The sequence below is a fragment of the Dipodomys spectabilis genome, unplaced genomic scaffold, assembly GCF_019054845.1.
Source record: "Dipodomys spectabilis isolate Male_0828 unplaced genomic scaffold, ASM1905484v1 ptg000108l, whole genome shotgun sequence".
Taxonomy (NCBI): Eukaryota; Metazoa; Chordata; class Mammalia; order Rodentia; family Heteromyidae; genus Dipodomys; species Dipodomys spectabilis.
Window position 1 is genome coordinate 9,878,333 of NW_024870785.1, and position 26,960 is coordinate 9,905,292.

Sequence of the window (26,960 nt, forward strand, 5' to 3'; positions counted from 1 at the left end):
ATGAAAAAAATTCTACATCATGTTCTGTAAGTCTTTCCTTCCTTTGTTCCTCTCCCTCTCTTTCTCTCTCCCCTTCCTTTCCCTCCCTTTTCCCTTTCTTTCTTCCTTCATTCCTTCTGTGTTGTTTTCTACTTTCCTTCCTTTCTTAGGTATTTAATTAGTTTTTGTGCTCTATATTGTACCATTCCTCTAGTCCTTCCACCTCCAACCCCCATTTTTTGCTTTAGTTACTTTTCCTTTTTTTTTTGTATGTTTTTTATTGTAAAAATGCTGTACAGAGGGGTTAGTTACATGAGCAAGGTCATGGCAAAGGAGGAGGCAACAATGCGCAATAGATAAGTATATTCTCTTTTTTTTTTTTTTTTTGGTCCGGTCGTGGGGCCTGAACTCTGGGCCTGGGCGCTGTCCCTCAGCTCTTCAGCTCAAGGCGAGCACTCTACCACTTGAGCCACAGCGCCACTTCTGGCTTTTTTCTTTTTGCTTATGTGGTGCTGAGGAATCGAACCCAGGGCCTCAGGCATGCAAGGCAAGCGCTCTACCACTGAGCCACCTTCCCAGCCCTGATAAGTATATTCTTGATGTTCTATATTTAGTTCAAAAAATCCTGCAAATTTAATATGTGTTTGTTTTGCTTAAATAAAGATAAGGCCTTTCATTCTTGTATTTTGAATATTTTTTTTGGGGGGGGGGTCCAGTCGTGGGGCCTGAACTCTGGGCCTGGGCACTGTCCCTCAGCTCTTCAGCTCAAGGCTAGCGCTCTACCACTTGAGCCACAGCACCACTTCCGGCTTTTTGTTTATGTGGTGCTGGGGAATCGAACCCAGGGCCTCATGCATGCAAGGCAAGCGCTCTACCACTGAGCCACCTTCCCAGCCCCGGCCTTTCATTCTTGTAATCCTAACAACTCAGGAAATGAAGATAGGGTATATGGTGGTTTGAAGTCAGTCTGGACAAAATGTGAGTCCCTCATGCCAACCAATACAAAAAAAAAAAAAAGCTGGGTGTGGTAGCATACACCTGTCATCCCAGCTCTGTAAATAGGAAGATCAGGGTCCCAGCCAGCTTAAGTGCAAAGGCAAGACCCTGTTTGAAAAATAACTATAGCAGAAGCGCTGAAGTCATCATCTTATTTTGGTAGAGAGCCTGCCTAGCAAGCACAAAGCCCTCAGCTCAAACTCTATTACCACCAAAAATACAAAAACAGGAACAAAAAATCTTAACCTCTCAGAAATACTTTCCACTTACCTGCACTCGTTTCCTCTGACATCACTGTGTGGCAGAGAGCAAGTAACCTAAAGAATTCATGGACTTTGGGATCGCCCAGCTGAATGGACTCCATCAGACTGTGGTCAAAGAACTGACATGTCCTCTTTGCTTGAGATCTGACAGAGAAATCCACAGGCTTTTCTCCCTGTAAGACAACAGTGGCATCACTAAAAACAGCCACAGAAGTTAAAAGGTACAGCTGTTAAAAGTCCTTGTTGCCGGGCTGGGAAGGTGGCTCAGTGGTAGAGTGCTTGCCTTGCATGCATGAGGCCCTGGGTTCGATTCCTCAGCACCACATAAGAAAAAAGCCAGAAGTGGCGCTGTGGCTCCAGTGGTAGAGCGCTAGCCTTGAGCTGAAGAGCTGAGGGACAGCGCCCAGGCCCAGAGTTCAGGCCCCACGACCGGACCCAAAAAAAAAAAAAAAAAAAGTATTAAAAAAAAAAGTCCTTATTGCTGGTGGCTCACGCCTATATTCCTAGCTACTCCTTGAGCTCTGAGGATTGAGGTTCGAAGCCAGCCCAGGCAGAAATGTCCCCATCTCTTATCTCCAATGAACATTTCAAAAACCAGAAGTGGAACTGTGGCTTAAAGTGGTAAAGCTCAGGGACAGCAACCAGGCCCTAAGTTCAAGCCCCACAAAACAATATTTAAATTTTTTTTCTTAAGTCCTTGTTACTGGAAGCCAGTGGCTCACATGTGTAATCCTAGCTATTCAGGAGGCTGAGATCTGAGGATCATGGTTTGAAGCCTTGAACCCAGCCCAGCCTATGAGACGCTACAATTAACAACCAAACAAACAAAAAAAAAAGGTGGGGGGGGGGGTGAAGAGAAAAAGGGAGTTTGAATGCAGCCACAATATTCAATGCATAGCCGTGAAAGTTTTTACAAAATGGGCTGTGTGGGGTTGGGAAGGATGGGGGAGAATAATAACACTGATCGAGATGCATTGCATTTGTAAACTGATTTGTTGAACGGTAAGTCTTTTGTACAACTACTCAACGTTAATAAAAGGTAGAAGTGCAGCTGGGGCTCAAGTAGTAGCTGACAGCCTTGAATGAAAAAGCTAAGGACAGCACCCAGGCCCTGATGCCAAGCTTATATGTTGTCTGGTGATAGTGCAAATCATGCCTTATCATATTAAATCAGGAACTTATCTCTTCCACACCTTAGCCATTTCTTTCTTCTCGCTGACTTCATCGTGTTTTTCACCTGCCAGAACAAACATTGAAGATCAAATGAAAGTAAAATTAGTCAGGAGCCAGTGGCTCACACCTGTAATCTCAGGAGGCTGAGACCTAAGGAACTGTAGTTCAAAGTCAACCCAGCAAAAAAGTCTGGGAGACTATCTCCAATTAACCAGCAAAAAGCTGGGCTAGAGGTATGGCTCAAGTGGTAGAATGCCAATCATGAGCAAGAAAGCTGAGCAAGAGCATAAGGCCCTGAGTTCAAACCCTGTATCAGGGGGAAAAAAGTAAAATTAAAACTATATTTACACATTTAGTTTTAAGAAATGCACTTATTTCTTAAAGCACCATCACTAGATAGCAATATAAATTCAAACATAGGAGTATTAGAATTCCTAATCCTGCCTCTTAATGTAGAGAGATACTCGTGGATCTAAATAGAACTAAATTGAAGTTGACATTAAAAAAACCTACATTAAAGATTATAATGTGGCATTCTGTACATTGTATTACTTTGCTATTATACTGTTTCCAAAAGGCAGAGTTTTGGCCTTCCTGACCTCACAGCAGAAGAATAAAAAATGATAACAATAAAGATGGTGGCCTAGATCTATGATCCTAGCTACTCAGGATCAGAGATGATGATCACAGTTCGAAGCCAACCCCGCCAGGAAAAGTTCACCCAGCCAGGAAAAGTTCACGAGACTCTTATCTCTAATTAATCACCAAAAAGCCAGAGGTGGAGCTGTGGCTCAAGGGGTAGAATACTAGCCTTGAGCAAAAAAACCTCAGAGACAGTGCCCAGGCCCTAAGTTCAAGTCTCAGAACTAGCACTTGCATGCACACATGCACAAAATATACCTAGTAGGTACATTTTGGCCTAACTTGGGTTTAGCAGAAAACATAGCTATGTGCCAGAAACTTAAAGCATTTCCTTTTTATTTATTGTACGGATAGAGAAAATAGAAGAGATATCGGGTGAAAAATAAAATCGTTAATTATTCCATTGCCCAAAGATGGCCAGTATTTGTAGGAATTTGTGTGTCTATGTAAAAATATAAAGACATACTCATCATAATCTTCACCAATTTCTGGTTCCTATCCTATGAACATTTCTCTTATCATTAAAAATCCTTTATGAATCATATTTTTTGCGAGGATGGGGGCCGGTCATAGGGCTTGAACTCTGGGCCTGAGTACTCAGCTCTTCAGCTCAAGGCTAGCACTCTACCACTTGAACCAAAGTGCCACTTCTGGTTTTCTGGTGGTTAACTGGAGATAAAGACTTTGCTGCCTGGCCTGGCTTTGAACTGCAGTCCTCAGATCTCAGTCTCCTAAGTAGCTTAGGATTACAGGTGTGAGCCACCAGTGCCTAGCATAAATCATTATTTTGATTATAGAGTAGCATCATTTATTTTAGCTACCCATTATTGCAGGCCATTTAAGATTTTTCTGACTCTGCCTTGGTATTGGAAAGCTGAATACACTAGGCTAGGATTTCTTATGTATAGTGATAATAATGAGCTATCTGCATCCACCTGGTAACTGAGCACTTATTGTGAAAACTTAAAGCGAAAGATGGACATTTTCATTCCTTTTTTTATAGCCAGGGGAGCTGAGGAATAGGACTCAAAGCCAAACACTGAGGCCAACAGTCAGCCCGGTAAGCATTTGAACCCAGCTCCCTCCTCCTTTCTACACTGTGCTCTGGCACAAACACTCAGCATATAGTTATTTGGTTTTTGTGGGGCACAGTACCAAATCTGCAAAACCATGTGCCTGCTGTGCACCAGTCCCTGAGCTAGTGACGGAATCCAGCCAGGAACCTGGAATCTGAGCCTCAAATCCGCCATGATGACCTCAGTATCCCACTTGTAGTCATTCTAATAAGATGAAAGGCGGGGAGGGGAGGAGAAGAAGGTGAGTGGAGAAGACTGCATGCTTGTGTTGCGATTTCACACCACACACACACACACACACACACACACACACACACACACACACACAGAAGGCATTTATGGGATTGCTGATGCAAGGGAAGAAAAGTTAATAATTTTTCATTCAGCACACAGATTTAGATGGATCAGAGTAGAATGTCAAATTTTCACACGGCCCAGATCTATCACTGAAACAAGCCCAAGTTATACCAAAACAAGAAAGAAGGATCCTAAGACCTTCTGGGGGTACTTCAGGAAGGATATATTTTATTGGTATTATAAACTATAATGGCTTATAAGGCCAAGGGTCTAATGGGATTACTTAAGTCTTTCCATTACTTCCCTGAATTTTATGGGGAAAATTACAGGGTATCATGGGATGTATAAACTCAGAGATTTGCAAAAATCTTGAGATAGATACTTTGTGGCACCTTCTCTGAGATCGGCCCTTTAATGAGCATTTTGGTGAGGGAATCAGTGAAGGAGAGATAAAAATCTAGGCCACATTGCAATTCAAGGGGAAACTAACTCTTGCCCCTGAATTGAAAAGGAAAGGTTGGGAGGAGCCTTCTTAAAATTTGAGGGGCCACCTCAAAGGAACAGCTCAAAACTTAGCTGTTCAATGGCTGGGTTCTGACAGACATTCCCATTTCAAGAATAAAACCTCGAGCCCGGTGCTGGTGGCTCACACTTGTAATCCTAGCTACTCAGAAAGATGAGAAACGAGGAACATGGTTTGAAGCCTAGACCAGGGAAGGAAAGTCCATGATACCCTCATCTCTAGTTCACTACCAAAAAGCCAAAGCTAAAGGATAGCACCCGGGGGCCTGAGTTCAAGTCCCAGTACCACCACACAAATAAACAGGAAAGAAAGCAGAAAGACCTATTACATCTTATCAAAGCAAAACAGACACATCAAGGGCAAGGTAATTTTATTCCTGCAAATCATTCAAGTATTTTAGACCAACCCACTTCACTCAAGAATGACTCAATATTGAGCCAAAACACTGCTCATGGAGGCTAGATATCATCTGACCATGACATCAGAACTAGGCAACACATGGCTCTAGGTTGCTGTATTTTATAGCAGCTATCAATCTCCTGGGCAGTCTCTGGATGGCAGGTGTTTCCAATACATAAAAGCCTCTAGACTTCATTATTTCCAATGTTTTATGACTCTTACGAATCCTACTAGCTTTATCCATACACAGGAAACACTCCCCCCCCCCCCCACCGCCCTAATTCTTAAAGGATGGTTGCCACGCGTTTCTTTTTGACTTCCATGTCTTCTGGCCCTGCTTGTGGCAGCCTGCCAACTGAATTTCCCATGGCACTTCCTAGATAAGAGAAGCGAAAAACCAACACTCTGCCTCACCTTGAGGATTGAAAGAGAAAGTCGTTTACAGGGGGAAATGAATCAAGATGGATGGATGGGTAGACAGACAGACAAGGACACCAGAAAAATACAATTAATAAGTATGAAAATGGTCAGACTCAAATATTAAAACCAATAAATAAAAACTAAAATAAGCAGCCACTAGCTCTCCTCTGGCTATGCCAAGATGTTCAGATGTTTGGTTATAAGAACAGGAAAAACATGAAAAGGGCTATCTTATAACTGCCTCTTCCTTGGATATGTAAAAAATCTTAACATGAGGAGAGAGAGAGTGTAATGCATGCCTAGCAAAGTCCTGTGCCTTTTGATATGCCTTGATCCTATCTCCATGTTTTAACACAGTAAACAGCACACATCTTGCCCACCCCAAACCATTTCATCCAAGGATTAGGGTAGACTCTCCCAGCTCAGAAAGTATAAAAGCCACACATTTTTTAAAAAGCTACCACGCTGGGAAGGTGACTCAGTGGTAGAGTGCTTGCCTAGCATGCATGAATCCCTGAGTTTGATTCTTCAGTACCACATGCACAGAAAAATCTAAAGTGGCACTGAGGCTCAAGTGTTAGCTTGCTAGCCTTGAGCAAAAGAAGCTCAGGGACAGCACCCAGGCCCTGAGTTCAAGCCCCAGGACTCGCAAAAAAAAAAAAAAAGCTACCATTTAGCTGGATACCAGTGGCTCACACTTGCAATCTTAGATCTCAAGACTGTGTGATTTGAGGATCACAGTTCAAAGCCAGCCCTGGTAGGGAAGATCATGAGACTCTTACCTCCAATTAGCCAGAAGTGAGACTGTGGCTCAAGTGGTAAAGCACCAACCCTGAGTGAAAAAACTCAAGGACAGACCCTGAGTTTAAGCCCCAGGATCCCCCCCCCCCAAAAAAAAAAGAGAAAGAAAGAAGAAAAAGTCTGAACAAGAAATGTTTCATCCTCATTGTTCATTTCTCCCTATTCTTATCCTGCTACACCAAGATACATTCTTGGTTCAACTTCAAAAAAATTCTTTAAAAATAATTTATTTTAAGGTTGCTTCTTAGAATTGAAATTATCAACATGAATCAAAAGAATAAAAAATACTCCCGAATTTGAAAAAAAAAACCCTAATATTCTAAAGTGTAATCATTTAAACCACTACTTGAATTAAGCCAGTAGTTTTAGAGTCTTAAGTATTGTCTAAGACATTTTTTTCCTGGTATTGGGGCTTGAACTCAGAACCTGGGCACTGTCCCTGACCTTTTTCACTCAAGTCAGATACTCTGACACTTGAGCCACAGCCTCTCTTGTTGTTGGTTTGTTGTGGTGGTTGTGGTTTGGTGGTTAATTGGAGTCTCGTGGATTTTCCTGCCTGGGCTAACTTCAAACCAGATCCTCAAATCTCAGCCTCCTTGAGTAGCCAGGATTACGGGCATGAGCCACCACCACCAGGTATAAATAGACTTTAAAAACCCCCAAAACAGGAAGTGGCGCTGTAGCTCAAGTGGTAGAGCGCTCGCCTTGAGTTGAAGAGCTGAGGGACAACGCCCAGGCCCAGAGTTCAAGCCCCACGACCGACAAAAAAAAAAAAACAACCCCAAAACAGAGCATTTATCTTTTTAAACGCATGCGAATGGCAGCTGGCTTGGTGAAATAGCTCGTCTGGCCAGTGATGGTCCCACAGGGTGTGAGTTTTCAGGGAACTGACAGTAAATTCTCACAAATGCCTGCTCTAGCATCAAGCCCAGAGGGAACAGGGAACAAGCATAAAATAAACCAGGCTGCCAAGAACTCATCCTCCTGGGATGTGGGTGTCTGGAACACCACGGAAGAGCCACACCACTGAGGGGTGCTCAGGATGTGCAGCGTACCCTTCTGAACCCCCTCCATCCACCAACTGCAGCAGACCCAGACTTCCACCTAAATTAGGCACCATGGATCCATGAGCACCAAGCCAAGTGCTGCTAAGAACATATTAATGAGAAGGTCATGGTGGAATTTGGAGGTGGGCGGAGTGAAGGAGGAAGACAGTATTTCAAAAATGATATTATACGGGGAGGTGGCAAAGAGAGGGCAGAAGAATGGAGAGAGGAAGGGGGGTGAACATCGTCACGATATTTAATGTACATGTGTGAACTGGAGACCAAGTAACTTGAGGGAATGGAGTAGGGCCAGGAGAAATGGGGGAAAGCCCTCTGTACAACACCTGAAAGATGATAAAAATAAATGGTTAATTTTTAAATTTTTAAATGATATTGCTTTCCAAACATATTGGCTCATGCCTGCAATCCTCCCTACTTAGGAGGCTGAGATCAGGAGGATAACAGTTTGAGGTCAGTCTTAGCGCACGCGCGCGCAAACGCAAACACACACACACACACACACACACACACACACACACGAGTGCACACACGCAGAAGATTCCATCTCAACCCATAAAAAGAGGTGTGGTGATGCATGTCTGTCATCTCAGGTATATAAAAAACCTACATAGGAGAATCACAGTCCAGGCATAAATCTAAAACCCTATTTGAAAAACAACAGAAGCAAAACAGGTAGAGGGAAAAATGGCTCAAGTGGTAGGGCATCTGCCTATCAAGTACAAAGCTCCAGGACTGCCCAGCACCCATGCTGTTATTCCAAGAACATTCAACGTCATTGAGAAAAAGAGAGCACGGCTCTTACCGTAGATTTTCCCATTAATGGAACATTTTTTAAAAGTCATGATGTTTTGAGTAAGGGTGCCCGTTTTGTCAGAGAAAACATATTCAATCTGGCCCAGCTCCTCATTAAGGGTGGTCGTCCGAGCTTCGGCAGGTGTGGCTTTGCCTGAGTAATACATCTTCCGATCCCAGTTTATAAAATAACTGTGGCCCAGACGAATGACTTCCACACTGTGGAAAAGAAAGAGAAAGAGAGTGAAAGGAAGGAAAGCACAGAAGGAAGGAAGGAAGGAAGGAAGGAAGGAAGGAAGGAAGGAAGGAAGGAAGGAAGGAAGGAAGGAAGGAAGGAAGGAAGGCTCCATTAACTTCAGAACATACAGAGATTTGCCAAAAAAAAATTGAAATCTGCCAAAGTCCTCAGAGTTTTAGAGGCAGGGATGAGTGAATCTCCAAGTGCCAGTGGCTCACACCTGTAATCCTACCCAGGAGGCTGAAATCTTTAGATCACAGTTCAAAGCCAGTCCAGGCAGGAAAAGTCCATGAGACTTTTATCTCCAATTAACCACCAGAAAACTGGAAGTGGCGCTGTGGCTCAAATGGTAGAGTGCTAGCCTTGAGCTATTGAGGCTCAGGGATAGCACGCAGGCCCAGAGTTCAAGCCCCACAACCAACAACAACAACAGTAAAGACAGATAGAAGATACTCTATCCCAAGGTCCCAGTGATCTAAAGAGGGTCTGTTCATAAACCCCAGAACCATAAGACCAGAGGGGGATCCCAGCATAAGCCTTTAGGCAATGGTTTTCTGTTCACCTCAAACAAGCTCAGTAGAGATTTCTGCGTAGCATATTACTTTGCATCTCTTCTTATATCTTCATGGGAAAAGATATTTGTCCTGCTGGGCATGGTAACTCCTGCCTGTAATTCTACCTACACAGGAGCCTGAGATCTGAGGATCACAATTCAAAGCCTGTTCTGGGCAGGAAAATCTATGAAACTCTTTTGTCTCCAATTAACTATCAAAAAGCCAAAAGCAGAGTTGTGGCTCAAAGTAGTAGAACTCTAGCCTTGAGTACAAAAGCTCGGGGATAGTGTCCAGGCCCTGAATTCCAGCCTTAAGACTGAATCTCACACACACACTGTTTGTCTTATGTCCAATAGACAGAAATGTGCTGTGATATATTGACAGGATTTCACGTTGGCAAAAGAGGTCCAAGTTGCATCTCCAGAAAGCACGAAGCAAACCATAACAGCCACTGAGTAAAAACAGGGGTGTATCTTCAGGCTGTGCCCACTTCCTCAGATAAGAACACCATCTCACATGGCAGTGGTAATCAGGACTTCCTGCCTCCAGAAATGGGATTTCTGTGGCCAACAGCAGTCTGAGTTCTTTCCGTGTGCATCACATAAACTGCCAAAGGGACTTCCGAGATTATAGTAATGTCGGATTATAGAGAAGTAACTTCTAACATAGTTTAATGAAAATATCATCTTATTACTTTTACTCCTATTTCTTTTCTCTTTTTTTTTGCTTAACTGTATTTTTTTGTCTTTTCTTTTTTGGTACTGGGGATTTTTTTTTCTTGTTTAACTGTATTTTTTTGTCTTTTCTTTTTCGGTGCGGGGATTGAAGGCAGGCCAGCGTACTTGCTAGACCAGCTCCTTGCCACCACACCACATCCCAGCCCCACTGGTTCTTTTCTGATCACTTTCTTTCCAATTTTATCAGCCAATTGTACTTTCTTCTTTGACCAATCTAATGGTAATTGCCAACTTTCTTTGTCTGATATTAGCATATTTCTTGCCGATTTATGTGAAGTTTATACTATAAATTTGATCAAAAAAAGAAATATCGTACCCAAATAATTCTTTGCCTTAATTTTGTTTCTAGGTTTTTTGTTTCTGGTGGGTTTTTACATTCTCTCTCTCTCTCTCTCTCCCTCTCTCTCTCTCGTCAATTGTGGGGCTTGTACTGTGGGCCTGGGTGCTATCCCTGAGCTCTTCAGCTCAAGGCCAGCACTCTACCACTTGAGCCACAGCGCCATTTCCAGTTTTCTGGGGGTTAACTGGAGATAAGAGTCTCATGGACTTTCCTGCCTGGGCTGGCTTTGCAATGTGATCCTCAGATCTCAGCCTCCTGAGTAGCTAGGATTATAGGCATGAACCACCAGCACCCAGCCGTATTTTCTCTTTTTAACTGATCAAATTTAATTAAAGTTTATAGATTTATTTGGGAATTTTGTTTAAATAGACATTCCCTATAGCAAGATTATATATTATATATGAATGTATAATAGATGTATAATATAATAAAGATTATATATTCATGCATATGTATATATGCATATATGTGTTATACTATTGTTTTACCTGTAATTTTTTATATCAATGAATCTAGTAACTAAGAAGTTACTCTCATTTTTTTTTTTTTCAAACAGAAAGATTTTTCAACACTATCTGTTAAACAAGACTTTTCCCTTTGGGAATATGGGATGTTTCTTAGATATAAATTATTTTACTTACTAGAATCAAGTCATGAATTTTAATTTTGTTCACTGATATGTTACTTAATACAACTATTATTTCCTTATTGCAGCTTTATAAAACCTGGTAACATCTGACTAGAGATAAAAGAACATTCTCTTCCTTTGCAAAAATAAAAACAAAAAAACCCTTTTCTTTGATTCTTTCTGATAAAACCAGTATGTTCATCTGAATAAACTTTAAAATAAAGGCTTAAGTTTTCTTGCAAGTTACATTTCGGATTTTTCTTAGTTCTATGCTAAACTATTAATCATTCAAAAAGAGTTGATATTTCATAAAACCAAACAAATGCATTTTCCAGGAAAAGTATAAATCTTTCCCAGGGTTCAGTGTTTCAAAAGTTTCTGTATCCACAGAGTCATAGCTTTGTTTTTTATATAGTTCCATGACACAGCTTGATGGATTTGCTCTGAACATTGCATCTCTTTACTGATGGGATAAGTTTTTAAATTATTGTTGGCCAAAAGGAAAGCTGTTGACTTTTTTTTAACTACCATTCACAGGCTGGAAGCCTGTGACATGTTTTATGGTATATTATATATCACTGAAAATCTCAAGAAGCAATACATGAGAAAGTAATCTAGAAGTATTGATGTTGATCTCATACACACACACAGAGATACAATGCCATCTAAAGGTAAAGTGGTTGCTATTTCGAGCAGGAAGAAACTCAAATCAATATTTTTGTGTATGTGTGTGTGCCAGTTATGGAACTTGGCTAAGGGCTGTCCTTCAGCTTTGTGCTCAAGCCTGGTGCTCTACCATTTGATCCACAGCTCCACTTCCGGCTTTTTAATGGTTAATTGGAGGTAAGAGTCTCATACACACTCTAGAGCTGGCTTCAAACCATGATCATCGGATCTCAGCCTCCTGAATAACTAGGATTATAGGTGTGAGCCACCAGAGCCTGGCTAGAAATCAATTTTTTTTAATACCCTCATTTTACAGAACAATAAAAATCAGACAGGCATACTAAAAAGCACAGGCGAGCCAAGTGCTTTCTGTAAGTTTGTACAGCCACTACTATTTGTAGCTCCAAGACCAGAAACTAGATTTGGAATATTACAAAGAGTTCTTCCATTCACCACTATGTATAAGAAAGTAAAAGAAGAAATACGAGTCATGGATCTAGCATTCGTTTTTTAAAAAGTAAAAGAAATTTAACAACAATGACAAAAAACCACTCCCCAATCTTTCAAGTGATTAAATAGAAAATACTAGTGCACTTCAAAGCAAGCATATATACAGAAGACACTTCATAAGAACATGTGGTTGGTCTGTATGCATACGTTCATCGCACATCACGTTTATTATTTGTTTAGGACATAAAAGGAGAGCTATAAAAACTGGCCATAGCTCTTCAAGCAAAGCAGGATTTACTGCAGACTTGATCATTGACTTCAAGCATGAGAGGCCCTCGGAATCAAACACAAGCCAGGGGACACAGTTTCTTTTTTTTATACATATAATGTGTTTTTTTTTTGGGGGGGTCCGTTGTGGGGCCTGAACTCTGGGCCTGGGCGCTGTCCCTCAGCTCTTCAGCTCAAGGCTAGCGCTCTACCACTTGAGCCACAGCGCCACTTCCGGCTTTTTTCTTTTTGCTTATGTGGTGCTGAGGAATCGAACCCAGGGCCTCAGGCATGCAAGGCAAGCGCTCTACCACTGAGCCACCTTCCTAGCCCCGGAACACAGTTTCAATAGAAGCCCATTCTGAGCACAGCCTCCCAAAGCAATCTGTGGCACTGTGGCCACATTCCACCACGTCCAGACCACTTCCCACAACCTCAGTAAAAATTAGTTGAGGATTTAAAGCTGGTGATTGTGTGTATTGTTAAAACACTGATAATGAGAGTATTTTAACGACCACACTCCATCTTGGCTCTCACGTTGTTGGGGACTGTCTAGGTCACTCTTGGTAAGGTGAGCATAGAGAATGTCTCAGGTCTAGACATGAGAGCCATGTTCTAAGTCTTACTGAACACACACAGACATGTATGTACAAATGTATGAATGTATGTATGTATTATGTATAGAGAGAGACATAGAGGAGAAACCAAGCCACGCCATTGTATCTCTAGTTTTATCTGGGTGCTTGTCCCTTAGCTTTTTTGCTCAAGGCTGGCGCTCTACCAATTGAGTCCCAGCTCTACTTCTGGCTTTGGGGTAGGGGATAAGAATCGAATGGAAGTTCTTGCCCTGGTTTAGCTTGGAGGCATGATCCTCAGATCTCAGCCTCCTGAGTAACTAGGATTACAGGCGTGAGCCACTTGGCACCCAATAATTTTCTCCATTTTAAGTGGGGAAACTGAGGCTCAAGAGGGTGAGGTCTCTTGCTCAATGTTATGGAGCTAGTAAGCATTATATATATATATATATATATATATATATATATACACACACACACACACACACACACATATGACCTTGACCTTGAATCCAGGTATGGAGAGCCAGACTAGAGGAAGGAGAGGTTCTATCTCTGACCATCTCTCTAATCTTGTTCTTTTTTTTAATCTCAAATCAACTCAATTCTAATTGATCGGCTTGCCTGAGATTATAGTGTCATCCATGTATTTTAATAAAGAAAACAACCACACAACCACATTCCTGAAAAACCAAACCAAATCAAGAAAAGCAAATGTCCTTATTGTCATTTGAAAATGTCAAAGTTACACAGTATTCAAAGCCTAAGTGGCCCCCCTTGCAACAGAGGTAGCAGTTCCGACTCCGAAGGAGACCTCAAATGCACTGCTCTGATTTTAGGACAAACAAAAGTGATTACGGGAAACAAAGGCTTTTGATGACAAGGGATTCGTTAAAGTGTCAACTCTCATCTTACCTCACGTACAATGAAATGGGCACCACTGTGTTAAGAATGATAACATACGACCAGAAAGTCAAGAATCCTGAGAATATGGAGTTCTTCTCTCCTTCGTTCCAAAAGAGGAAAGCTCTGAATTGGCCCCCGACTTCATTCTCCCAGAATGAATTTCCTATTGCAAGAATAATTCCCAAGCATACCAGAAACCCAAAAATCTGAAATGAGAAGAGACGTTTGGTCAAGGTTAACTTGAACCTTAAACTAGTCACATAGTCTGATCACATCTAACTCACCCTCCCCCCCCCAAAAAAATGCTATTTGAAAGTCAAGTTATGCAAACCTCTTCTTACCTTATTGATATGGATAAAATTTAACATTTTCATATCAGGAACATGACTAAATACTTGACATAAATTTTTCTTATTCTCTCATTGGCTCTCTAGGGTATGTGTGTGTAAGAGAGAAAGGGGGAGAGGGGAGGGGAGAGGGGAGAGGGGGGAGGGGGGAGGAAGGAAGGAAGGAAGGGAGGGAGGGAGGGAGGGAGAAATAGAAAGTGACACTGTGGAAAATAAACTATGCAACCTGTGGGTACAGATAGGAGGGAAGAACTGGGAATGAAGGGAGGGGTAATGCTGATCTAAAAGCAACGTACTCTTTACCTGACTTAACCATAATCCCTCTGTACGTAACGTTTATAATAACAATTCTAAAGAGTGTTTAAGTGGTCTCATTGAGGAAGCCCATGTGCCCCAATTTGCCCTGCGTGGCCTCAGTTCACATAGGCGGTCCAGGCCAACACTGCTAATATACATTCAAATGTATCTTGTTTGAGTGATACATTATATGGTCACCGGAGACATAAAAACAAAAGCTAGAAAATGTCAGTAGTAATAAAGATGAATCTCAGACTTGTCAAGACTCTTCCCTACAGAAATGGCTAGTCAACAAGAAATATCATTAAATTAAAACAATTAAATTGCCTCATGACATCTATACTTTCTTTTTTTTTCTTTCTTGTCAGTCCTGGGGCTTGAGCTCAGGCACTGTCCCTGAGCTTTTTAGCTCCAGGCTAGTGCTCTACCACTTTAACCCACAGCACCACTTTTGGTTTTCTGGTTTTTAATTGGAGATAGGAGTTTCATGGACTTTCCTGGCCAGGCTGGCTTCAAACCATAATCCTCAGATCCCAGCTTCCTGAGTAGCTGGGATTACAGATGTGAGCCATCAGTATGGGGCTATACTTTCCTTTTGAGATTTTTTTTTTTTAAGTAGCAAGCAGCACAAAAAAATAGCAACCTTTTACACTATAGAAAAACAAACATTTGGAATCACAGTATTTAGAGAGAGAGAAGATCATTAGGTAGGAAGTTCAAACTCCAGACTTAAAAACAAACTCAGAAGCCATGAGTTGGCAAGATGTCCTGGGGACTTTTTTTTTTTTCTAGTCCTGGGCCTTGAACTCAGGGCCTGCATGCTGTCTCTGAGCCTTTTTTTGCTCAAAGCTACCACCTTGAGCCACAGCACCACTTATGGTTTTCTGGTGCTTAACTGAAGAGACTCATAGACTTTCCTGCCCAGGCTGGCTTTGAACTGTGATCCTTAGATCTGTTTCCTGAATATCTAGGATTATAGGCATGGGCCACTGGTGTCCAGCCTGGGGACTTTTCCTATGAAATGTCACACCATGTTAGGGGCTGGACCAACATTGTTGAGGGAGGAGTTGACCTAGAGACGGACAATTTATTCCCTTCTATTCTCTTTTTTCCTCCAAGAAAGAACCAGAGTTCCACGTTCCTACGCTTGCTTTCTTCTTTCTCTCCCTAATAAGGGCATGAGAAGACAGAGTTGGGGGAATCTTAAAGTATATTAGAAAACCATATAGGAGAAAAATGGTAGAATTATGGATGTCCAATATGCTACCGACTTGGTTCCTGTATCACACCAGCCACGTTCCTGTTAATGTTTGATTCTACATACTCATTGAACAGAACCGAAGAATTAAAACTAGCAATGCTTGGCATTCAATGCCCAACTTCAAGCATTTGAAAGCTGGGGTGAGCCGTTGCTTTACACCCCAAAATATCACCTTGTGGTATCTACCTACCACCATGGTTAAGCAAGCCCTGGAAGTAAGGCAGGACATTTTACACTGGGAACGGTAGAAGGTCACAGGCTGCCAATGAGCTGGTCACCTTACCACTGGGAAGGAATTCATTATCATCTAGAAAACAGAAGGGAGCTCAAATCAGCTCCCAGGGCGAAATATTTAAATGCATACTCTACAAGGAGAGGGTAGACTTCCAAAAGAGAAGTCCCAGAGAAGCAGATGAAATCATGTTCTGACTACAATGACCAGTACTACTGCCTAATTTTGCTTTGGCAACTTACCCATAATACTAGAGTATTCATCAGCCTATCGATGCTTGTCCTCTTAAACTTTGTCTTACCACTGTTCTGCATTAATTTAGTGTCAGGACCTGCAAGAAAAAAAAGAAGACAACTAGAAGTGGCGCTGTGGCTCAAGTGGTAGAGCGCTAGCCTTGACACAGAAGCTCAGGGACAGTGCCTAGGCCCTGAGTTCAAGTCCCAGGACTGGCAAAAATAAAAATAAATAAAAAAGAAGACAACTTTGGAATAATCAGATGATATATTCTTATTCCTGTCACTAATCTCTACTCATACCAATGTTTCTGAAAAGGAAAACCCATGTTCTTCAATAAAGAACAGTGGACATCAAGTTGTGGATAACTCTTAATTTGTAACTTGAAAACAAACCTAAATATTGCACTGTAGTCTAAGTTCAGATAGAACCTGGGGATAAAAGGTTTCAGAAATGCTTTGTTGCAAAACTCTGAACATTAACAAGCTAATCTGGAGCACTCACAGCTAACAAAGTCAAAGGATGGAAGGGAGGGAGGGAGGGAGGGAGATGGAGGGAAGGAGGGAAGTGGGGCAGGAGGGAAGGAAGGCTAGAAGGGAGGGAGGGAGGGAGGGAGAGAGGGAGGGAGGAAGGGAAGGAAGGGAAGGAAGGGAAGGGAGGGGAGGGAAGGGAGGGAAGGGAGGGAAGGAAGGGAAGGGAGGGAAGGGAGGGAAGGAAGGGAAGGGAGGGAGGCAGGGAGGCAGGCGGGCAAGAAATTATATCCCACTCATGGAAGAATGGACACATCCTTGAAAATTTTGACTTAAAAGACAAATAGAAGCAAAGATTAGAGTCTCAGAGCGATTCACCGCTGGTCTTAGAGACTGTATCCCAGTGTCCTGTTCTCAGTCACTCATGTATAAAGGAAAGACCACCCACATTCTCTCAGAATTGTTTATTAAAGGCATATGAACATTGAGGGTGAGAAGAATTTCTTTTGTAGCCAAGATCACAAAGACCAAATAAAGTCTGCTAAAAAGTGAAATAGAAACTAGTTGAACATTTTTTTTAATGTACTTTTTCTTAAGACATGCAGACATATACAAACGAGTGATAGAATCTACTTTATGGGTTGTAAGCACTTAAATATATCCAGAGATATTTAGACTCATGACTCTTCTTCTCCTATATTCATTCACCTAGTGCCAGTGGCTCACAGCTATAAGCTTAGATAACTCAAGAGGCTGAGACCTGAGGATCGTGGTTCAAAGCTAGCCCAGGCAAACAAGCCCACTCTTACCTCCACTAAACTACTCAGAAGAAGCCAGAAGTGGCACTGTGGCTCAAGTGGTAGAGTGCTAGCCTTGAGCACAGAGAGATTCAGAGACAGAGCCCAGGCCCCGAGTTCAAGCCCAGGACTGGCAAAAAAAAAAAAGAAAAGAAAAGAAAAAAGAAAGAAAAATGTCAGGTTTGTCAAGTCAACTCTGATTCTTGGCAATAGGAATAAGCAGAGTTACACTACAAAGAGAAGAGTGAAGAATTCATCTGGGATTCTGGTTTTCATGATATCTGGGTATTCAATTCTTCAATGAAATGCCCATTGGAATCCGGAATGGAGAAAACTGACCATGATCATGACAACCCCTGCTCACCCATATTCTAATTAAGTGTTCTGTGAACTTCTGTGCCCAGACTAAAGGCAGCGCAGACATTCTGGTCTTTACAATGGACTCCTGAGACTGGGAATGCAGGATACCATCACCAAAGAAGACAGATTCCCCCTTATCCCTGGCTCAGCCCAGGGAGGAGGCAGCAAATTCTGGGCTGAGGATGAAGCACGAGAGAAAAACAGGAAAGGGAAGAAATAACATTTGTCAAGTACCCGCTTAAGCATGCCACATCTCAAGCTCTGACAATGGACTCATTAGTATCTCCAGGCGACAACTTACGAAGCTTGAGAAACAAGAAGTCATATTCCTGAAGCTGGTAAGCAAATCGGAGCCCAGATCTGCTACTCTGTGAACTTCCTTTCCACTGCCTTGGAGGAGACTTGGTTTTTGGTTTTTTGGAGGTACGGGCAGTACTAGGATGTGAACTCAACGCCTGGGCACTGTCCCTTGGCTTTTTGGCTCAAGGCTGGTGCTCTACCACTTGAATTACAGCTTCATTTCCAGTTTTTTGGGGGGTAATTACTTGGCTGTAAGAGTCTCACAGAGCTTCCTGCCCAAGCGGGAGCTTCCAGTGAACGGCAATCCTCAGATCTCAGCCTCCCGAGTAGCTAGGATTACAAGCGTGAGCCACGAGTGCACAATTTCCTATTCTTTTTGTGTAAGAGCATTTTCCCCATAGAGACAGTTGTATGAAAGGGAACTTAGCCCCTGTCAGTGGCTCAGCACAGCTGTCTCACCATAACATGGTGCAGCTGATCTACAGTCCTGAATTAGTCATTCTAAGTAAGATCAAGTGCACATCAACTTGCTCATCCTTTTGACAAGATTCCTCCATTTCTACAATGGCCAGGCAGAAGCAAAGTAAGAGGGGATTTCCCATCAGAAAAGCTTCAACCAGGGCTCACACCTAGAATCCTAGCTACTCAACAGGCTGAGATCTGAGGATCATGGTTCAAAGCCAATCCAGGCAGGAAAGTCCAAGAGACTCTTTTCTCCAGTGAACCACCAGAAAACCAGAAGGGGAGCTGTGGCTCAAAATGGTAGAGTGCTAGCCTTGAGTGAAAAAGATCACAGACAGCGCCCAGGCCCTGAGTGCAAGACCCACGACCAATAACAACAAACCTTTGAGAAACTTCCCTGTCATGATAGAAGAAAAGAAGTCTGAACATATGCCAAGCTCTCAATTTCTCTGCAAGAGCAATGCAAAGAAGGGAATAAACAACCACAGGTTTATTTCCCTGCTTAAAGACTAAAAGCATCTGTTGAAAGACTCAATCGTGAAGTCAGACTCATCCCCAGATCAAAGTACTATATGCCTCATTTCTAGGGATTTCCCAAGTCCTTAAAATGGCGATGCTCCAAACACAAGAGCCACAGTAACGCCACACACGGCTCAGAGTATCTGGCAACAACTGGCCAGACTTTTCTAACTCTGGAACACTTTCGAGCCCTTAATGAGCAAATTTTGTTGTTGTGGAGGAAATTCAGTTAAACAAAACAAAACATTCCCACGTTGATTGCACATATAATCACCAGACCCAAAACGCATCTTAATTTTGTGTCACAATAAACAGGATTTAAAAAAAAAAAATCAAAAGCTGGCAAATGAAGCCACGAGTACAAATTTGAGTGGCTTTGGGAAATGGAGCTACTGTAAGCTTCCCTAAGAAGGAGTGCCATCCTGGAAATCCATAGAAATACAGTAGAACATGCACAGATGGCAAGCAAAAAGCCAGGCTCCGGTGGCTCACGCCTGTAATCCTAGCTACTCAGGAGGCTGAGATCTGAGGACCGTGGTTCAAAGCCTGCCCAGGCAGGGAAGTCTATGAGACTCTTATCTCCAATTAATGACCAAAAAGCCAGATGTGAAGCTGTGGCTCAAATGGTAGAGTACCAGCCTTGAATTGAAAAAGCTCAGGGACAGTGCCTAGGCCCAGAGTTCAAGGCCCAGATTGGTGCCATCGGCAATGGGGGTGGAGGGGAGGGTGATAAGGCAAGCAATAAGAAGAGAAGGCCCCCTCTCTCTCTTTCTTCCCCCTTCCCAGCCTCCTCAGTCCTGTTTATGAACACGAGAAGCAGCTATAGGCCATAAACAAAAATGACAGCGGAGCCCCTAAGAAGACTTTCCCAAAGGAACTGCTTGATCCACCATATCAGCCGTATTTGCATTCGTCCCTCTGTTTAAAGCGGGCTGACCAAATACATAGAATAACAGGGGTGATTGAGATGGGGTTAGAGAGAGAGAAATTAAACAGTGGCTATGTCCAAATCCCAGCAACCTTAAGGATAACTTCTAAGACATCAGTGGCTCCCATACACAGGGGCCTCCTGGGCTATTTTCAGGGCGATGACATCCTTTCCTGGGGTCACACACTCTGAGGTCCTCCCCAGAGCAGCGTCTTGCCTGGAATGAAGAGCCACGGGTCTGTCTCCACGTGGCAAACGGATGGACTGAGGGTGAGTGGGGGGGCAGCGATCTGGTTGGTAGAGGCTGTGAGCTGTACCTGCAAAAACGACCATTCCAAAACACCAGCTGGTGTTCCTCAGGGCACAGCCTCTCAGGATGAGCTTCTGGTTGGTGAGCGCATGCTTGCTCCCCTTCCAGGTGAGGACTCCCGAGAATCTGTCTAATTTGTTGTTGGGCGCCTCACAGACAACAATCCCTGGGAAACAGAAAAAAAGGAAGTTTTCGGTCCTCTCTTAACAAGCCCACGGTACCATCCTGCTCCCATACAGTGTATTTGTGTATTTATAGTACATAATATGCAGTGTCTTTTTCTTCCCTCTTAGACGTCACAGTGTTCGGTGCACAGGACTATGCTTGGAAAATAAATGGAGAAACTACAAAGTTAAAATCCATCAAACTGTGTGTGCGTAAGTGTGTGTGTACACACACACACAGACTTAACCTCCAGGCACGCACACACACACACACACACACTCACTCACTCACTCACTCACTCACTCTGGGGCTTAACCTCCAGGCCTAGATACAGTCCCTGCGGGATTTTTTGGTTTTTGTTTTTTGCTGAAGACTAGTGCTCTACCATTTGAGCCACAGCCCCACTTCTGGCTTTTGGGTAGTTTAACTGGAGATAAGCGAATCACAGACTGCCACGCTGACTCCAGTAGAGTCTGCTTAGCATGGGAAACCATCTATCAGACCATGATAGGGGCTTCAGAGACCTATCTCTGAGTTTTGGGACTTCACCGAAGTCTACCTCAGAGAATGGAGCTTTACAGAAACCTATCTCCAAGTTTTGGGACTTCACCGAAGTCTACCTCGGAGAATAGGGCTTCTAAGAGGCCTACTCCTGGGAAAAGGCTGGCAAACCCCTGGGAAAAGATGTGTTTCTGCCTTTCTTTCCCTCATAAGAGTGCCTATTAATCTTTTACTGCTTCTACTGCTTTTTGAATTTGCTCATTGTCAGTGTTCCCTTATTCAAAGCCCTTTCTTAAGAGTGTTGACGACTCCAATATCTGATGAGTGTCTTAAAAATATGACTAACTCACCAGAGTTAAGTGCTAACCTGAAACCCCTCTTATGGAGGCTAGGGGACAAGTTATAAGTAAATATAAAAGTATTGGGGGTTTCACAAAGTCACTTCAGCAGAAGGAATTGTTTGTAAGGGACTTACAAGAAGCAGTAGGCTCAGCTAGAACAGAAAGACTGCATGGCAATTGCTGAGATAATTATTTAGGAGAAAGAATTTCCTGCTATTTACTAAGAGACTTGCTAGATCCAGGTCTCCTTGAAGTTTACTATTAAAGAAGAAACAGGAAAGATCTTATGGGAAAGTTAAGGCCTCTATAAAAATAGGTAATGGTTAATTGGTGACAAACATCGAAACCCAAACCCATTGTATTCCTTAGAGATAAGCCGGAGACAAATGCCTATCAGGTGCCCAGCTGGTGACCACCCAAGAAAGAAGCCATGCAGCAAGATTGTGTAACCTTTTGCCCTTTCTCATGGAGACTTCTGTTATAGAAGTTTGTTATCCTCTGCATTAAATCGCACTCAGCATCCACTCCTAATGTGTGTGAGTTTTCTGTTTGCCATCTCCCCATCCTATTCCAGGTTCCTCCCTTAGGTGTCTTCCATCATCCCGACAGAACCCGGTCCGGCAACAGACTTTGCTGCTTAGGCTGACTTTGAACTGTGGTGTGCAGATGCTGCCTCTTGAGTAGCTAGGATTATAGGCAGTCACCAGTGCCCAGCTCATCTGAATGTTTTTGTTTGTTTGGTTTTTGTCGGTCATGGAGCTTGAACTCTGGGCTTGGGTGCTGTCCCTGAGCTCTTCAGCCCAAGGCGAGCGCTCTACCACTTGAGCCACAGTGCCACTTCCAATTTTCTGGTGGCTTATTGGGGATAAGAGTCCCACAGCTTTTCCTGCCTGGGCTGGCTTTGAACCGCAATTCTCAGATCTCAGCCTCCTGAGTAGCTAGGATTACAGGTGTGAGCCACCAGAGCCTGGCTCATTGAACATTTTTTTTTTTTTGGGGTCCAGTCGTGGGGCCTGAGCTCTGGGCCTGGGTGCTGTCCCTCAGCTCTTCAGCTCAAGGCTAGCACTTTACCACTTGAGCCACAGTGCCACTTCCGGCTTTTTTCTTTTTGCTTATGTGGTGCTGAGGAATCGAACCCAGGGCCTCAAGCATGCAAGGCAAGCGCTCTACCACTGAGCCACCTTCCCAGCCCTCATCAAACATTTTACAACACCATTTTCTACACTGCCCAAATAAGACTACGTGATAAGAGCCAAGAGATTTTTTTTAAGTTTTTTTCTTTTTTCCTTTTTAAGTCTGTTGAAACTTGTCTGGCAAGTTGCAAGGCCCTCAGTTTGGAGCTCAGCATCTCAAAATAATAAAAAATAATTTTAAAAATGTATAAAAATCAATTATTTTTGCCTCTAGCTTCTAGCCAATGAGGATAGAAAATCTAAAGCAAAAATAAAAAAAAGAAAAGAAAATCTAAAGCAGTGAGTACCCAGAAGTGACTCTTTTTTCACTTAACGTGAACTGTCAGATGACATGCTTCTAACTTTATGATAAAAGTCAACCAAGCATGTAATCAGGATTTCAGGATTCCTACTATCTTTCATGCTGAGAAACCTGAGCCTTGTTTCCTTCCCATGGTCTTGAGAAAGCATGGGATTCCTTCCAGCCGTTAGTTTCTTATGCTGATTAGATTCTGGGTTCTGAGGACTCTCCAAAGGCACCAGACAACCTGCCCAAGATGGCATGAAGATGTTTCCAGTTTTTAAAATTCCAAGAGCCCATTCCAAACCAATGAAATCAATTGCTTCCATTATTTCAGTAAGACAACAAGCACTCAGGGTTTGGAGCTTTCCACATAGAAAACAAACAAACAAACAGCCAGAAATAATCTTTTATAGATCCTGTCATGAGGTGTAACTGTTAGATTAGTATCCATTTGCATCTCCAACAAGTGGGGTTAAATGTTTAGAAGTAAGGAATACAAGAACGTAAATGAACAGAATGAAGAAAGCAAAAGAGAAGGAAGAGAGGGAAGTAATGAAAATGAAGACAGGTAAATACCATCTGGGTTCAACTCAAAGTCAGAGGTAGATTAGTACCTGAAAGGTTTTCTTTCTTAAAACAATAAAAAATACTGTGTGTGTGAGCATCTGTGCACACACACGTGTGCACTGGTCCTGGAACTTGAACTCAGGGCCTGGGTGCTGTCCCTGAGCTTTTCTGCTCCAGGCTGGCTTTCTACCATTTGAGTCATAGACACACTTCCAGCTTTTTGCTGGTTAATTGCAGATAAGAATCTCATCAACTTTCCAGCCTGGACTGGCTTCAAATCTCAATCCTCAGATCTCAGTCTCCTTCGTAGTTAGGATTACAGATGTGAGCCACCAGCGCCCAGCAACAAGGTCATTATTTTTGTTTTTTTTAATAATACGACATGTGGCTGAATTGTGGTTAGCCCTTCATTCTAACCTCTATTTATTTAAAAAGGAAAATAATATTGATTAACACTGGCTCAAACTGTGGAGAAAAACTACATTGTGCATAAGGAGCCATTTTTCTAAATCCTCAGAACTCACTTTCCCTCCGGCCACTGGACCAATCACCTGCATTACCCAAATTTTGAAGAACCTTGCATTTAGCGAACAATCCCTAGCAAAACATACATAAAATCATAGGATGAGAGAAACCCTTTAAGCGTTATCCAGAATCTTAACCCACGACTACATTTCTCACACTTCAGACTTGGCTACTCTTGAAAATAAAAATGTGTTTGGGGCAAAGAAACACATGAAGTGTCAGCCCTTGCCAATAGGAATATAAAAAACAGGTTCATTTGATGGTTTTCCCTGTTGTTAGCAAAGGCTGACATGGAGGAAGAGTCAACTTTGAACTTGTTGGCCCGCTGCTCCCCCCCCATCCCCTCCCCTCCAAGGCTCACATGGAGGGTGTGGTTCTAGACAGGAATGATGAAGCCAAGGGGTTCCGCTTGGCTGGTTGGAGGCAAGGGCCCACTGGAGACTTTCTCAAACACTGTGGGCCCAGGAGTTATGTATTAAATATAGGACCCAGTCAAAACAAAATGGTGGGAGCAAAACCAAACCACATTTTTGGTTTAATGGAGGTAGGGGAGGATGGGGCGGGGGGGAAACTGTGTTGGTTTTATTTTGTTTTGCGTTAGCATCAGAAGTGCCCAGATTCCCCTTTCATAGCATAAGAACACACATTTCTAGCCGGGTGGCTGGTGGCTCACGCCTGTAATCCTAGCGACTCAGGAGGCTGAGATCTGAGGATCATGGTTCAAAGCCAGCCTGGGCAGGAAAGTCGGTAAGATTCTTATCTCCAATAAACTACTCAGAAAAAGGCAGAAAGGGTGCTGTGGCTCAAGTGGTAGAGCACTAGCCTTGAGCAGAGATGCTTAGGGACAGACCCCAGGCCCTGAGTTCAAGTCCTAGGACTGGCACTGGCACACATACATGTACACCCATACACACACACACACACACACACACACACACACACACACACACACACACACACACACACACACACACACACACACACACACACACACACACACACACACACACACACTTCCTAATTTCTTTTCTACCTCTTTCCAAAAAGGGGCAATAGTTTTCTTTGGGCCATGTTGACAGAATGGGGTATTTTCTTTTCAGAAGGCTGAGATATGAGGATCATGGTTCCAAGCCAGCCCAGGCAGGAAAGCCAATGAGACTCTTATTTCCAGCTAGCCACCAAAAAAGTCAGAAGTGAAATGATGGCTCAAGTGGCAGAGGGCAAACAAAGCTCAGGGACAGTGCCTAGGCCCTGAGTTCAAGCCCCAGGACCAGTCTATGTGCATGCATGCACACACACAAACAAACCAATCTGTAGCTTATCATAAAAATGGAACTCCATGCCCAGTGTTCCATAATTTTTCAGAAACACTGGTATCATTTCTTTCCATATACAATTAGCTATATTTCAGGATTATCTGCACTGAAAGTCTTCCACAAGACAAACTGTACATAGAATAAGATATTGTAAATTGTTATTTAGGACTTGAAGCCAAGAGCTTCTTCAAGTGTCAGAGACTACCTATTACTGTTGCCCTGGTGATTATGATATGTAGTTATTTTATTCCTTAAAAGAATGTCACCTCATTTTCAAAAGCTCTTTTCTCTCCAACTATCAAGCCTTTAGCTACCTATTAATACCATCACGATACCAAGTTAGCACTCGCTATATGAACAGATGCTACTTCATGTAGAATCCATGTCCCATGAACCAATTGTGCCATTGGGCTGTGTTTTCCTCCAGGTGGGTGGAATAAAGCTACCTAGTAAGGTTAAAATTTTTTTAGTCATGAGATGCTAGCTAAGTCCTTTTGCTTACTTTTAGCCACACAGAGATGTTCATTTTTTTTAATGTCTTCATTACACACATGCTATTCTTTAGAAAGGACCACAAAATCCACAAAGATTCCTGAATAAACAGAATAAACAGTCAGCCCTTTCTCGGCTTCAAAATTCAGTAATAACAGTCATACAAAATATGTAAACTTGTCATGTGTTGTAAAAAACAGATCTCAGACCAGTCAGTTACAATATGCAAAAGATTCCTAAACACATTTGGACAATTTGCATATGGGGTTTCCCCAAGGCTTAAAAACATCCAGTTTACAAATGCATCATTGAAAAGCATTTCCAGTCATATACTTGGGAAAGATTTTCAATATCCTAAGACTTCACAAGAAATAGCCAGGTCCACTCAATTTACTTTTGTATTTGTTGTAATACTAAATCAAGTTGTGTATCTTTTCTTAGAAATTTGATTCACTGGGTTTTTCTTATAAATTCAATAAATTAGGGGTTGGGCTTTTCAGATTGTCTGAAATGTGTAAGAAGATTTATATAAGAACTTTCCCAATTGGTAGATTTATACCCCCAAAGTCCAACTTTGTCTTGTAAATACTATTATGTGTATCTGGCTAGCCCAACTATAAATTTTTATCAGGGATGATAACATTCAAAATCACTAGGAACATTGCTACTTTTAAAAATATGATCTCAGGCCGGGTGCTGGCGGCTCACATCTGTAATTCTACTCAGGAAGCCGAGATATGAGGATTGAGGTTCAAAGCCAGCCTAGGTAGGAAAATCTGTTAGAGTCTTATCTCCATTTAAGCACCCAGAAAAGCTGGTATTGGCGTTGTGGCTTAAGTGACAGAGCACTTGCACTGAGCAAAAAGGCAAAGGACAGCCCCCAGGCCCTGAGTTCAAGCCACAGGACCCACACCAAAAGAAAGCAACAACAACAACAAAAAGCAAAGGTTAGAGGAAATATGTATAAAAATGTATGTGTGTGTGTGAGAGAGACAGGAACAGAGAAAGGCAGAGAGGGACTGGTAGGGAAGGGGAAAGGAGGCTGAAATTAAAACATGCAAATAAGATGTGGGAAGAAATAGATGGAAGAAAAATAAAAGACTACAGGAAATGAAGCATAATCATGGTGCGGTATAGTTTTCTTAACTGTCCCCACTCTTTCAAAGGCTTTTCCGTAACGCATCTTGCGTCATTCTCTTGGGTCTTTAAATTCGGCTAACAGGGAAATTTTAATTTGCATATTATATCTAATTTATTTCCCCGTAATCCAT

At 42.5% G+C, this 26,960-nt stretch overlaps 1 protein-coding gene across 1 annotated transcript in view; it reads right to left on the reverse strand.

Moving 5' to 3' along the window:
- The window catches only part of Atp8b4 (ATPase phospholipid transporting 8B4 (putative)), a 134,175-nt gene that overhangs the window by 49,866 nt on the left and 57,349 nt on the right, over positions 1 to 26,960 (reverse strand). The window contains exons 10-15 of the mRNA XM_042687985.1: positions 20,314 to 20,472; positions 16,169 to 16,257; positions 13,799 to 13,995; positions 8,439 to 8,647; positions 2,432 to 2,475; positions 1,246 to 1,411 (exon numbers count right to left, since the gene is read on the reverse strand). Coding sequence (XP_042543919.1) covers positions 1,246 to 1,411; positions 2,432 to 2,475; positions 8,439 to 8,647; positions 13,799 to 13,995; positions 16,169 to 16,257; positions 20,314 to 20,472 — 864 coding nt within the window. The remainder of the gene's footprint in view (positions 1 to 1,245; positions 1,412 to 2,431; positions 2,476 to 8,438; positions 8,648 to 13,798; positions 13,996 to 16,168; positions 16,258 to 20,313; positions 20,473 to 26,960) is intronic.